The sequence below is a fragment of the Myodes glareolus genome, chromosome 4 (assembly GCF_982192425.1).
Source record: "Myodes glareolus chromosome 4, mMyoGla1.1, whole genome shotgun sequence".
NCBI classification, from domain to species: Eukaryota; Metazoa; Chordata; class Mammalia; order Rodentia; family Cricetidae; genus Myodes; species Myodes glareolus.
Window position 1 is genome coordinate 18,384,945 of NC_142029.1, and position 14,292 is coordinate 18,399,236.

At 42.1% G+C, this 14,292-nt stretch overlaps 1 protein-coding gene and 1 long non-coding RNA gene across 12 annotated transcripts in view; one reads left to right on the top strand and one right to left on the bottom strand.

Annotated features, from left to right (window-relative positions):
* Parp6 (poly(ADP-ribose) polymerase family member 6) overlaps window positions 1-6,678 on the top strand; it is a 31,101-nt gene extending 24,423 nt beyond the window's left edge. For 10 of the 11 annotated variants that reach the window (XM_085689160.2, XM_085689167.2, XM_085689168.2 and 7 more), the window contains 4 exons: window positions 5,239-5,318; window positions 5,687-5,750; window positions 5,918-6,002; window positions 6,332-6,678. In XM_085689160.2, the coding sequence (XP_085545286.1) occupies window positions 5,239-5,318; window positions 5,687-5,750; window positions 5,918-6,002; window positions 6,332-6,434 (332 nt within the window). In that variant the 3' untranslated portion in view covers window positions 6,435-6,678. Of the gene's footprint in view, window positions 1-5,238; window positions 5,319-5,686; window positions 5,751-5,917; window positions 6,003-6,331 lie in introns of those variants that run through there. The other variant, XR_015001734.2, reaches the window with a different exon arrangement.
* A 2,607-nt stretch (window positions 6,679-9,285) lies between these two features.
* LOC125393058 (uncharacterized) lies at window positions 9,286-14,253 on the bottom strand. The gene is made up of 4 exons (XR_015737660.1): window positions 13,888-14,253; window positions 11,917-12,068; window positions 10,267-10,413; window positions 9,286-9,497 (listed from the first exon to the last, which is right to left on the bottom strand). It is a non-coding gene; the product is annotated as an uncharacterized LOC125393058 (long non-coding RNA).
* Window positions 14,254-14,292: the final 39 nt, after the last annotated feature.

Consider the following 14,292-nt stretch of genomic DNA (forward strand, 5'->3'; position numbering starts at 1 on the left):
GAGTTCTATAGTAGAGCATGCACCAAAACCCTAAGTCCAATCTCAAGTGATATTTAAAATATGTGTTGGTCAATACAAAGCCTTTTGAAAAGCAAGCAAATAATATAAATGGTGATTCCATTGAAGAAATGCTCCCTCACATCAGTGTGAAAGCTGTGTAATCTCTAGAGGAAAGTAAAATAAAAAACCAAGTGTCTTGTTATTTAGTATGCATGTAGATTAACAAAAAGTAAGAAATCTGGTAATACCACAGGATCTCCTTTACTGTCTGTAGGGATAAGAATTAATACAGCCATTTTAGGAGACAGGTTTCTTTTTGTTTTTTCAAAACAGAGTTTCTCTATGTAGCTTTGGAGCCTGTCCTGAAACTTGCTCTGTAGAGAAGGCTGGCCGTGAACTCACAGAGATTCACCTACCTCTGCCTCTCATTGCTGGGATTAAAGGCCAGCACCACTGGCACCCATTTGAGAGACAGGTTTTTAAGCATTCATTATTTATTGTGCTTTGTGTGCATATGTATGTATATGTGCACAGATATCATTTGTGCTTTTGGGGGTCAGGGTCAGAGGGACCGCTTGCTGGAATCAGCCCTTTCCTCCTACTATGAGTAGAGGTCCGATTCAGGCCATTAAGCTTGGTTACAAGTAAGTGTCTTTATCCACTGAGCCATCTTTTCAGCCCAGGAAAAGAATTTTATTTTACTTTATAAAGCAACATAATCAAAAAAAATTTAAAAAGACACTCAGTGGTAGTGCATGCCTTTAATCCCAGCACTCGGAGGCAGAGACAGGCGGAGCAAAAAAAATAAAAAGCAACATAGCTTATCTTTTTGACCCAGCATTTTCATTTCTGTATATGCAAACTCGTGTACTACATGTACAGGAATGCTTACAGCAAAACTGTTTGCAGCAGCAAATCTTGGAAATAGCTTAGATCCTCATCATTGAGATAAGAGACAAATAATCATACTGGGTTATTATTGAGCAATGAAAATAAAGGACAGCAATAGCATGTAACAACATAGACAATCTTAGTAATATTGATTAAAAATAGGCAAGTCAGCCGGGTGGTGGTGGCGCACGCCTTTAATCCCAGCACTTGGGAGGCAGAGGCAGGCGGATCTCTGTGAGTTCGAGGCCAGCCTGGTCTACAAGAGCTAGTTCCAGGACAGCCTCCAAAGCTATAGAGAAACCCTGTCTCGAAAAAAAAAATAGGCAAGTCAGGCTGAGGAAATGTTTCAGTAGGGAAAAGTGCTACCATATAAGTCTGATGACCCAAGTTCAGTACCTAGAACCCCAGTGCTCTTGTGGAGACATTGGTGACAGAAACAGGAGAATCACATGAGAACTTCAGGACCAGCCAGAGCAGAAACAACAAGAGAGAGACCCTGCCTCACTAGGTGGGACTTTTAAGAATTGACTTCTGAAAATTGTACTCTGACCGCCACACATGTGTTGTAACAGTAGTTTTTGGAAGCTCTTCTGGGGTCAAGGGCATATTGTCATTGCCCTACTGGTTTTACTTTTTTGAATTTGAATCTTGTTATTAACATGAGAATTTAAATCTGCATCATACAGGGGGTCTAACTCCCTGAGCACTGGGAACAGAATGAGGAAGTCAAAGCCAATGCACCTCTGATGCTACAGTCAGTGGATCTCTGACATGTGGGAAGGGCAAAATGTTTTTTATATTGCTCAATAAAACCAGATAAATGTAAAGATATGAAAGAGTCCTAACCCTGGGCTGGGCATTTAATAATTCATGGTAGAACACTTGCCCAGCATGTGTTGGGCCCTAACTTCAGTTCCCAGTGCTGTAGAATAAATGTTAAGTAAGTTTCAGGGCAACAATTCCTCTTAGATATGTCTCTTAGAGTCAGAATGTCTTGAAGTAACATATTTAATCTATATAGGGTAAGTGCAAAATACATCCTAAGTGTGTAAATGAATCCTCAGGTTCAACATGAGCGTGGACTTGAATTAGTCTTTTTGGCTTCTTGTTAGGATTTTCAGTTTTTAATCTTTGTTCTAGCCTGGGCATTCCTATGGTTAAGTTCTTATTTTCCAAGTTATCAGATTCTCCTGGCTTTTAGTTCCCATCTTCTTTTCCTTTTCCTCATCTCTTACCAAGTTTTTTTTCTTTTCTTTTTATTTTCTTCAAGTCAGTAGGTACTTGAATACCTTCAATTACCAGATGGAGCCAGTAATCTTTATAGATTCCTTGTCTTTCCTTAGCACTTTACCAACTACATTAAAACATCATAACACACTGTCCTTTTTTAACTGTAAGATTATAGATCCAGACTACCATGGGATTTTAATAGGAATTTGGATTTACTAGTCCAATTCCTTATTACTTTATGGATAAGCTGATATGTAGAAAACTCAAACACTTTCTTTTTTTAAATATTTATTTATTTATTATGTATACAATATTCTGTCTCTGTATATGTCTGCAGGCCAGAAGAGGGCACCAGACCTCATTACAGATGGTTGTGAGCCACCATGTGGTTGCTGGGAATTGAACTCAGGACCTTTGGAAGAGCAGGCAGTGCTCTTAACCTCTGAGCCATCTCTCCAGCCCCCCAAACACTTTCTTTAGATCATGACTGAAATCCAAGTCTCCTGACTTGTAGGCCATTGTTCTCATTATTCTATTGCCTGACAAGGGGAGGCTTTGTTTGAATCACTGGGTCTCTGGGTCCCAGAAGTTCAATAAGAATCTTTCCAACCCTGGGTGGGATGTATACAAATGTCCCACTTACTGTTGTTACTCCGGCATTTGACCAGCTTTCTTGCCTGTTTCCTTCTCCTTAGTCTATTTTGGTTTTCTATTTCTTTTTCATCAGGGTATCTTTGAGTTGGCAGCATGGGGTGTGTTTAGAGAGCATGCATTTGACCAACAACTCTGCTAATAACTTGGCCATCAGTGTCAAAAGAAATTAGGGACAGTGACTGGAGATGGAAATTTTTTTGTTTAGTCCTGTTTTGAAACTCATTCTGGTGGGCAGTGGTGATGCATGCTTTTAATCTCAGCACTCTGGAGGTCAAGGCAGAGACAGGCCTTACAAAGAGAGCTTCAGGAAAGCCAGGGCTGTGTAGAGAAACCCTGTCTTGAAAAACTTTAAAAAAAAAAAAAAGTAAAGAAAAAAGAAATTAATTCTGGACACAAAATGTTTAGAGATAATTTAGGCATCAAATAGTGTAGTGTGAGGACAGGAATATGATAATCACTGGATCAGTATGAACAGGACAGTGCCATAGGTTTGAGACAGGGCAAGAGTTTAGTTATTTAAAGTGCCACCTCTAAGGCTCACCAAAGAAATAAAATTACTCTTTCTTCTCCTGACTGCTTTTTCTGGAGTAGAACCTTAATGGGAATTTCTTTTAGAATCTTGCCAATGAAATATCTGGACTGAGATCATGATGTTTAGATGCAGAGTTGAGCCTTGTTAAGGATGATGGAGAAGGTTGTTCTACAGGAGGAAGGGATTGGCAGTTCAAGCTGAGTTTTGTTCAGGCCATGAATTTACATTTGAGAATATATGTCTGTGTTGAGTTGACAGCTGAATTGCTCAGTGAAGAATTTCAGTCCAGTGGTTATCACCTCCCACTTGTACATCATGGCCATTATAAAACCAAGATAAGCTGCAACTGGTAAAAGTTCTTGATGCCCAAGCCTCATGACCTGAGTTTGATCCCTGCCATCTTTTAAAAGTAGTTCTCTGAACTGGGTGTGGTAACACACATTGTCTTTAGTTCCAACACTTACAGAAACAGGTGCTCTTTATGAGTTCAAGGCCAGCATGGTCTACATAGTGAATTCTAGGTCAACTAAGACAGGAAAATCAAAACCCAAGCAAAATTAAAAAAAAAATCCCAAACAAATTAAAACAAAGCAATAAAACCCAAAAAGTTGTCATCTGACTTCCATATGCACCTGCACTCCCATCACATATACATAATAATAAATAAAATTTCAGTTTAAATTTTTGATATAGAGACAACGGCAAAACCAAGAATTATAGCAGAGTGAAGTAGTAATAAAGTAGAATGGTGAAGTTGAAACCCTGATTGTGGCTTATAATTATAAACCAACATTTTCATATTTGCCCCATCTCCTTGATTACACACCCCTAAGTGATAAGGCTTTGTTTATGATAAACCTGGAGACAGACTGAAATCCTGTCCTTAGACCAAAAAGAGTTGGGAGTAAGAGATATATGGGTACTGTTTGATATGTAAGTAAAAATCCTATTTCAACAAGTCTTTACAAACAAGGCCTCTCCTATAACTGCTAAAAGTAGAAGAGGAGTCAGGTGGTGGTGGTGCACACCTTTAATCCCAGCACTCGGGAGGCAGAGGCAGGAGGATCTCTGTGAGTTTGAGGCCAGCCTGGTCTACAAAGTGATTTCCAGGACAGCCAGGACTGTTAAACAGAGAACATATCTCAAAAAAACTTTAAAAAAGGGGGGGGGGTGGAGTGGGGTGGGAAGGTGGGGGGGTGGTAGAGAATTTATTCTCTGAGATAATGTAGAAATGAGAGGGAGTTGGCATTTTTTTTTTCTAAAGGTAAGATTCTTCAATGTGAATATCTGTGGAGAATCAATATGGAAGGGCTCTGCTTTCTCCTTCTATCCTGGGTGGTCAATCTTTTGGGTAACTTTAAAGCTTTCTCCATACTTGTGTCTTATGGAGAAATACCTTTGATGCTGAGGTATTGGTGTCCTACATTGCTGGGCCCTTCTTTCCTGACTCGAGTGTCTCGTTAGAACCTCAGTGGTTCCCTGGAGTTCCTGGAGGATCAAGTTCAGTTGCCTTAGCAGCCTGGTTTATATCTTTTACATCATTTTTTGCCATTCATTATACTGTATGCAAATTAAGTCCTGTGGGTCTATCTGTCTTTATGCTTTCCATATTCTATTATACTAACTCTTCCTAATTCTGAGGTTCTCAGTCTTACTGGACCAGGACATCTTCAGATCTCTGGCCTAAGTTAGTTCCCCTTCCCTGGTTCACATGGTGCTTACAGGCTCACCATCACAATCGTCACCGTACTCTATTGTAATTACTTACACCTTGCCTGCAATCTCCACCAGGCTAAATTCTGTGAGGGTAATCACTTGTTTATTCACTACTGTACCACCAAGTATCTGTAGTTGGTATCTGACATATAGTAAGTACTTCCACAAATATTTAAGAAATGGACGAATTAACTGAGTTTGTTGTTCTGTGACAGGAATGGGCAAAGGACAGCACAGAATGCCATCCAAGGATGAGCTGGTCCAGAGATATAACAGGATGAACACCATCCCCCAGGTACTGTTTGCTGGTTCTGCTTGAGTTAGGACCTTTTCCTGGATCCTGCTAAAATAATGAGAACAGTGGAGCATAGGGCCATTGTAGGTCATTTAAAGGTATGTTATAAAATGATCTTACTTCAGTCCTATGTTATCTGAGAACAAAGTCATATGAAAGCAAAGGCAGATTAAATGAAAAGATGAACATGGAAACTGTGGCCCCACCGGGGTAATTCTATGTAAGCAAACATTTGGAGGGCAGCTGGACGCTCAGGAGACCCAGTTCACACCCCAGTCAGTTCCTATCACCGATAACTAAACAGCCTCTTGAGAGCAAGCTCTAACATTTTACCTTGCTCTGCTCTCCTCTGCTTCTTTCTATTTCAGACCCGATCCATTCAGTCAAGGTTTCTGCAGAGTCGGAATCTAAACTGTATTGCACTTTGTGAAGGTATGCAGTTCGCCCAGTTCATGTCTTTTTGGGACCCCCAACCTTTATTTCTGCTGTTCCCTTGGCACATGATTCAACAAAAAGTTATGCTGAAGCAACATGTTCTCCTTCCCTACCTGGATCGCCTTAAGCTTTATATCTGTGACTTCTGGCCTCTCTTCCCCCAGTGATTACATCTAAGGACCTTCAGAAGCATGGAAACATTTGGGTGTGCCCTGTGTCCGACCATGTCTGCACAAGGTTCTTCTTTGTGTGAGTCTAAAAGGAGCCCTTGGTATTACTTGAAGAGTGAGGGTGGTAGATGGTGTGTGGCTACTGAGGGTGTTCATTTTTTGTTGTCGGAGTCCTGTCCCTTGCTGTCTAATTTAGCTGGCACTGGGACTTTGCCCTTAGGGATAAAGACAGATCATTGGGGTCTGTGTAGAGAAAAACCTGCTGAGCTGATTGATCCCTTTATCCTGAAGAGCAGTGACAAAATCTTTCACTCTGGGATGAAATGGTCACGTCTTGAAACACTTCTGCTGGTGGATATGGGTTGGTATCATACTTCCCTTGTGCTCACGCTTCCCTGTCTTTGGCAGATATGAGGATGGGCAGGTGGGCGATGCCAACATTAATACTCAGGACCCCAAGATACAGAAGGAAATCATGCGTGTGATCGGAACTCAGGTTTACACAAACTGAGGGGGGCCCCAGCCCTCGTATCACCCTGTTCCCCCAGGATTCATCTGCCCTTGTAAAAGGGCTCAGGAGCAGCAGGTGAGGCTGCCCTGAGAAATTTCAAGGGGCAAGAGAAGGATAGAAGAGGCGGCCTTCATGGTGGAGATTGATCCAGAACCACTCCACGTTTGGATGGCCCTGACTGACTCCCACCCCTGATTTGCCCAGTTGACTTCACCCTGTTTGTAAATAAAACAATAAAATGGAAGGTGCTGTGGACTGGATATGATCACTGTGGTCTGCTAGCCTTGGCCCAGCGCCTAGCCAAGGCCCTAGATAGGGGTTGTGTTGTGAGAGCGAACTATCCGAAGGTTGGGACGATTTGTATTTCCTGAAGTGAAAGATGCATCCATTTGGTTTCAGTGTTGTATTCTACAGATCTGTCCATATTTTTAATAAAAATATTAAGTAAAGAGGGGAAGTTTATCAGTTATACAGATGAAACAAACAGGAGAATACCACTGATGACAGTTACTGGAGATTTAAAACTGTCAGAGCAGCTTTAATTTTTTTTTCAAATCTTCAGGACCAGCTGCTTCCTTACACAAAACCAGCACTGTCAGTCGTCCCTGTGTCGTGTGTTAGAGGCTGGACCCTTAGTCTTTCTCCTGCCTGGCTTTAATTAAGTGAGGTGAAGAGGTAAGTTGGCAGGTGCAGGAAGCTGGGTTCTCTAACCTGAAGAGAAAGAGAAACCTTTAAGAAAGGCTAGTCTAGGGCTGTGGGTATAGCACTGTGGTAAAGTGCTTGCTTAGTATGCATGAGGCCCTAAGGGGGCCAGAGGCTATTAGGGTTTGGAGTGGGAACGCCTCAGAAGAAGTTGGAACTCTCTAAATAGGTAGGTATTCAGAAACCCCTGCCTTTCTTTAACACTGGCTAGCCTTGGAGGATTGAGTTTGTCTTACTAAGGAAGCTTCTGGCCTTTCAGACTTGTTCCATATACCCAAAAGTCTTGGTTAATTTTTAAGACAGTGTCTCTCTTATGTAGCCCTGGCTGGCCTGAAACTTACTATGTGTAAACCAAGCTAGTCTTGAACTCAGAACCTCCTGCCTTTGTCTGTCCTGCGATTAAAGGCATAGCCACCATGTTGGTTCCCTTAGTTAATTCTAACCATAGCTGAGACATGTTGAACATTTCCAAATATTTTGTGAATTATTAATTAAAAACAAAAATGTAAACACAGAAAACACCACAAAGTTTTTTTAAAAGCCCAGCTTTTCAATATGATTTCAAATTCTACTATAGCTCTTGATTCCATAGCCTGCTCTAGACTAGCTCCTGCCCTCTGTGATCCTCAGACCACTCTTAAAGACCCTTTCCCACAGAGATGGATTTCTGCATTGTCGTTCAAGTACATTATAAATGAGTATGATAGTATCCACCTACAGTCCTAGCTTATCCCCTGAGTGCCAACACAGGAGACTCAGTTGAGCCCAGGATGACAAGACCAACCCGAGGAATTTAGCAAGACCCCCATCTCAAAAGGACATAGTATATCCCAATACTCCCAAGTCCTCTAAGACTCAGGCCTAAGACAAATAACTGTTCTCCAAATAAATGACTGTCAGTGGAAACATGCAACTGAAGACCCTGCTGAGTCCAGAGACAGCTAATATAACTTAGTTCTTACAAATTATTTTCCAGGTAGTGTGCAAACCACCTTATTAATTTGTTCATGTTTTAAATTATTGTATAAGTATATATTGTATTTATTGTTGTGATATTCCTACATATATTGGAGTCATAATTCTCACAAAAGCCTCAGAAATAGATACCATTATTCCTATTTTGCAGATGGAAAATAATCTCACAGGGTAAGTTATTTGGTGTATTCCATAGCTTATTGTAGTAAACTGACTCATTTCAGAATTCCTGTTCTGGTTCTCTGATTATAGCCCTAGTTACTGCTGATAGCAAAGCTAGGAGACATGTTTTCTTCATCTTAAATGTGTCTAGGACAGTGGTTCTCAACCTTCCTAATGCTGTGACCCTTTAATATAGTTCCTCATGTTGTGACCCCAACCATAAAATTATTTCCATTCCTACTTTATAACTGTAATTTTGCTACTGTTAAGAATTGTAATGTAAATATCTGATATACGAATGGTCTTAGGTAAACCCTATGAATGGGTTGCTACCCACAGGTTGGGACTGCTGGCCTAGGGTCTTACAACTGACTGGGTTTTTAACCAGATCCTTCCAGCTCCAGAACCTGAGTTCTTGTCGTCCTACATCCTAGAGGGTTTTACTGTATAACCCTGGCTGACCTGGAACTCGCTGTGTAGACCAAGCAGGTCCCCAACTTACAGAAATCTACTGTCTCTACCTCCAGAGTGCTGAGATTAAAGGTGTCCTCTAACACACTGGGCACCTAGAATGTTCAATCAGCTGATTCCCTTCCTGGACCTAGGTATGTGACTGCTCACATAAAACATTTTTGACAATTTCAGAAAATAGGAAATTTTTCCCACATGCCAACATTCCAACACCTGCCCTACAAATGCTAGCAAATGGTGGTATGAGAAGAAATGAAAAACTAGCTTATTTTGCCCCCAAAACTCCAATAGCTGAGCTATCCTTGTGGTATCATTCTGGTTTTTTGTTTGTTTGTTTGTTTTTAAATAGCACAACAGGCTGAATGGTGGTGGCATATGCCTGTAATCCCCTCACTCAGGAGACAGAGCCAGGCAGATCTCTGTGAGTTTGAGGCCATTCTCGTCTATAGCTTGAGTTCCAGGACAGTCAGGGCTGTTACACAGAGAAATCCTGTCTCGGAAAAAAAAAGAAAAGAAGAAGAAAAGAAATAAACCCACAACATAATAATGGCCTTTTTATATCAATAAAATTATGTATATCATTTTATAGTTCTCTCCTAAAAAGCTGATCTCAGAAGTTCATAAGGCCTTATGATTCAAAACATGAAATTTAAAAATGTTAACCAAAATCAAGAATGCTTTCTGAAAACGGCCTGTGACTCAGCACTAGTACTTCTGCTTCACACGTTCAAGCTCTGGGTTCATTCTTCAGCACTATAAGGAAGAAGAAAAAGCTTTATCAGACAGAAGAATGCCCTCCTTGCAGAGAAGCGTACTTGGTAGGGGTTCTGTGTTTCTGTAGAGCTATGCTCTCACAGCTTGGAAAATTGAGGGCCCGGCTACTTTGAAGGTGAGAGGTCTGGTTTTCATGAAGACCTGTGAGCTACAAGACAGCATTCTTCACAGAGGGCAGGGCTCTTAACTGCACACACAGTGCCTGTCCACATTCCACTTATCTGAGTGTAGGCATTCTTGCTTCACTTAGATCTAGACATGCTTAAATAGAGACAGGGCCAGGAAAAGGAACTGTTTTTCTCAATTACTGCCAGATGGAGAGTATATAGCCGTGTGTGATTTTGGACTCAAAATTCACCTTCCCTCCTTTCCTGGTAGTTTTCCATCCAGGCTGGGTGTGGCCATAACTCAGTTTGTGGTAAGGATGTGGCCGTCAGCTGCGGAGGAGCTAGCTTCTGCTTTTAGTTCCAGCTGGGAAAGAGCAGAGGCTGGTGCTGAGTCATTACTGGTTCTTACCAGCTCACAGCATTATTCTAGGTAGCATCTAGGGATAGCTTGGCTTCTTATAGGTGGGAGGCAGTTCTGTGGATCACAAAATTCCACGGGAGCCCTCCAGCCCAGAAATGAGAAGAAGGTAGACTTCAGTTCATTAGAAGAGGCATTGGCCTCTAGAGCATATGTAGGACTTTCCCCAGATTGAGTTTAAGACCACCCACCCTCTTGCCCCCATAGTGCCAGAGATGCTAACCTTTAAAAACCTTTAAAACTTTGAAGAAAAAAAAAAACGGTTTTACACAGGAGAGAGCCTGCAGTCTCTTCGATTTTACTTGCCCTTGCCATGAGTGAGTGAGGTAGCAGACAGCCAGTCTATAAGGACAGACACATAGGTTGACACCTGTAAAGAAAAGGTAGGACTTCTTGGGAGGAGGGCACTTGATCTGTTGTTACCTGGTCTTTCCTTTTATTTTTCCAGAATATTTATTAAGATTGCTTAATAAAAAAAATTTTCACTTATCATTTTGGAAGTTCCTACTGGAAAGGTAATTAATCTGATAACTAACAGCAGTCACAATGATCATTCTGGACTTCCTCATTGGATAAAGTCCATTTCTTCTGAGCTGTAGGTTTCCTTCCCTATTTCTGAGGTAATGATTTTATTATTTTCACAGTGTCTGGTGGCTCCTGACCTAGCAGCCAACCTGGGGATATACTCACTTCAGAACGGTACAGAACTATAGAAGATAGAGAGGGAAAAGCAGTGGTCGCAGAACTTCTGAAGCTCTGAGTTTAGAACTGACTTTTCTGTAAGGGAACCGTCCTGATAGACCATGTGACTTCACTACTTGGATGACTTTTCTGGTGTGTGTCATCTTGTCCGTCATGACCCCTTGGTCTCCACAGCTTGACTGACACCCTGTCCCCAGTCTCATTACACAGCTGTTGTGTCAGGCTCTTTCCCTGTCGGTCCTCCTTGGAGCTGAAAGTGGCTGACTCTATGTCCAGATGGACTAGAGGTAGATTCTGCTAACTCTCCAGTTTGCATACCAGTGAGCTTGAGCTACAAATGTAGGGAGAAAGGGGAGCACAAGACCTCTAGGGAGTAATTGGGTGGGTAGATTACGTCACTCTAAAAGGCCTTTTTAAAATGAGTCTTGGAAGTTCTGGGATAGAAAAACGTTGGAGGTCACGTCGAGTGACAAGGCCTCTGTGGCTGAGATGGTGCTTTACAGAGTGAGTAAGGACTCCATGCTTATCTCTTCCTGCTTCTCATTGCTGATGCAGCATTTGCAAGATGCTGGGAAAGCCCAGACACATAGCCACATTCAGAAATCTTCCTGTATTTACTGAAATTACATTCACTTACGGAATACTGAACATCTTTTAGAAGCTCTCCATACCTATGCTGACTTCCCATGTGAAACTCAAATGTTTTCTCCTACTTGAAGCCTCCCCTTTCTAACAGAGACAGCTCGTTTTATCCCTAACTCCAAAAATCCATCATTTTCTCCTTTTCAGGGTTCCTCTGGGGAAACTTTGCCCTACCATTGTGAAAGAATTTTTTAGACGCCTGAAGAAGGCATGGCATGAAAAGGCCTACTGGGTATGGTGGTAAATACCTCCTATAATCTATGAATTTAAGATCATTGTGGACTACAGAGTAAGACTGTTTCAAAAACAAGTCCAACAGCTCTAGTTCTGCTTTCGACTTGATGTTCAAGGCTTGTGAGTAGCTCTAGTAGTCTGTTTTGTCCTTAGAAATAACACTGCCATTTCCAGAGACGAAGAGATCAATATGGGGCGGCTTATAATCTCACCATTTCACCAGGGCTAAAGTTTATTTTGAGGCTACTGGGTTGGTATATGATTTTTTTGACTTACCCTTCCCCCAAGAACTCACATTTAATTTTAAGAACTTTTGAGCTGGGGGCTGGAGAGATGGCTCAGTGGTTAAGAGCATTGCCTGCTCTTCCAAAGGTCCTGAGTTCAATTCCCGGCAACCACATGGTGGCTCACAACCACCTGTAATGAGGTCTGGTGCCCTCTTCTGGCCTGCAGACATACACACAGACAGAATGTTGTACATAATAAATAAATAAATCTTTTTTTTTTTTAAAAAAAAAAGAAGAACTTTTGAGCCATTAAATCAGATTCTGTGGACTTGACCAAAAATCTGCAGTGAGTGAGTGAATCTTGCAGTGCACTTTCCCATCCTGATCAAGTCAGTAGTCTTGGGGTTGCTGTAGATCAATGGAGTGCAGTCCCAGAGGGATGGCTCCAAGAAGGTAAATCTGAATTCAGAAAGTTGTTCTGCCCTGGTCGCCAAGAAAGCCCTTTAAGACAGGCAGTTACCAAAGGGAGAAGGTGCCTGTTGGGCACTGTTGGACTCATTCACATATATACTTAACTGATCAAACTCCACCCTGTTAAATAGAAATTGTCCTCAGATTACTTTTAACAGACTCTACTTGTTAAATTACAGGTATAGTCACAGGGCTAGAGATTAAAACTAGAACAAAGATAAGATACAACCTTACCTTACGCTTCTATTTCATGCTGACTTCTCAGCAAAACCAAGACAGTAACCCTTAAGAAGTCACTATAACACATTTTGACATCTAATGTTAAATAAGACAGGCTGTAGTCTGCCACTTCCATGAACCCCATTTGTGTAACTGTCACATCTCTGAAACTTGCAGATGATAGACAATTCTCAGCTGCCACCAATTCTCCAGTTTAGTGGATATTCATGGTAATCCTGGGACTATACCCAGCTTGGCCTCCAGTCCTGCCTCAGTCTCATAAGTGCCAAGATCACAGACTTGGGCACACCTAGCTTTTTACCTAGATTTGTGGTGATGGTAGTGTGTGTGTGAGAGAGAGAGAGAGAGAGAGACAGAGACAGAGATCCTAACCTGGATTTGCCTAGAGCTCACTGTGTATCTCAAGCTGACCTTGGACTCCGCAGTTTCTCCAGTCCCAGCCTCTGAAGTGCTGGGATTACAGGTGTGAGCCACTATGCCTGATTCCCAGTTAGATTTAGAACTTTGGGTCACATTATGCACAGTAGACCTCAGCATGAGTAGATAGCTATCACCATGGTTCTTTTTTTTTTTTTTCAGCCCAGGATACAAAGAGGGTCATGTCATTTCTTCTACCCCTTTCTCTTGACAGAGGGAATTTGATTCTCCCTGTAGATCTGATTGTTTTCTTTCAACTTCATGTTCTTTTTCTATGTGAATAACCAAGCATTTACTTTGCCTAAATTAAGGGGACCACAAAAGGCTTTCAGAGGGAATGAAAAGACAGTATTTCACTACAAGCTCCATTTATACTGTCACCCTGCCCTAATCTAAACTGACAAAGTGGAATAAAGATCTGTGATTAAGTCACAAAGGTGTCTGCTTGAGTGCTTCACACCCTTCTTTTCCCAAGAAAAGAACCAAAAAACAAAAACCCAAACCTAACCTAAGAGACAGTCTTCGTTCAGGTTTAGAATGTAGCAACATTGTATCTGCTTTCAAAACTTTGCTGAATGAAGACCAGTGTTAACAGACTCAGCTTGGTAAGTACTCTGGTTAAGACTAGAATTGGGAAATTAGAAAATACCTTGTAGGGGACAAATTAAGGTCCCTATACTACAGATTTAAATACATGACTGAGTAGAATACCAGTGTTGACTCCTGCATAGATATTTGCTACACGATGGTCAGTTCTGCACTGATTAACCTTAAATTGGTTTTCTGCTCCAAGGCACTTAACAGTGCAGGATTCAAGATCTTAATGAAAGTATTAACATGGCCCCAACCCTTCCTTTCTTGTTATGAGGCCGCACTCACACTCCAGCAACAGGGTCCCAAGTTCCCCTTACCCGGCCTCTGAGGTTTGGGAGGCAATCCAGACCTCCGACCACCCTCTGCTCACATCACCCCAGCTTCCCGGAGGGTGCTCTGGGGCGGCCAACGGAAGAGTGGAGAGACTTTGGGCGGGGCTGGGAGAAATGTTAGGGGACATATAAATCTGGGCACCGCACTGGTAATCCAGGGCAGATGGGGCGACCTGGGCAGAGGGCCAAAAAGGGAGCCCTATAAAAGAAGCTTCCACAAGCTAAGACAACAGGTGGCCCCGGCGCCTGGGGAACTGCGGGTGGTGGTGTCCCGGTCTCCAAGGGCGGGCCCTGCGCCCTCACCACTTCCCCATTGGCTATCTGATCGTCCCATGCGCTATTTTGGATGACTGTGTCCTTCCGCCACGGAAGGTAGTCCTCCTTTAAAGG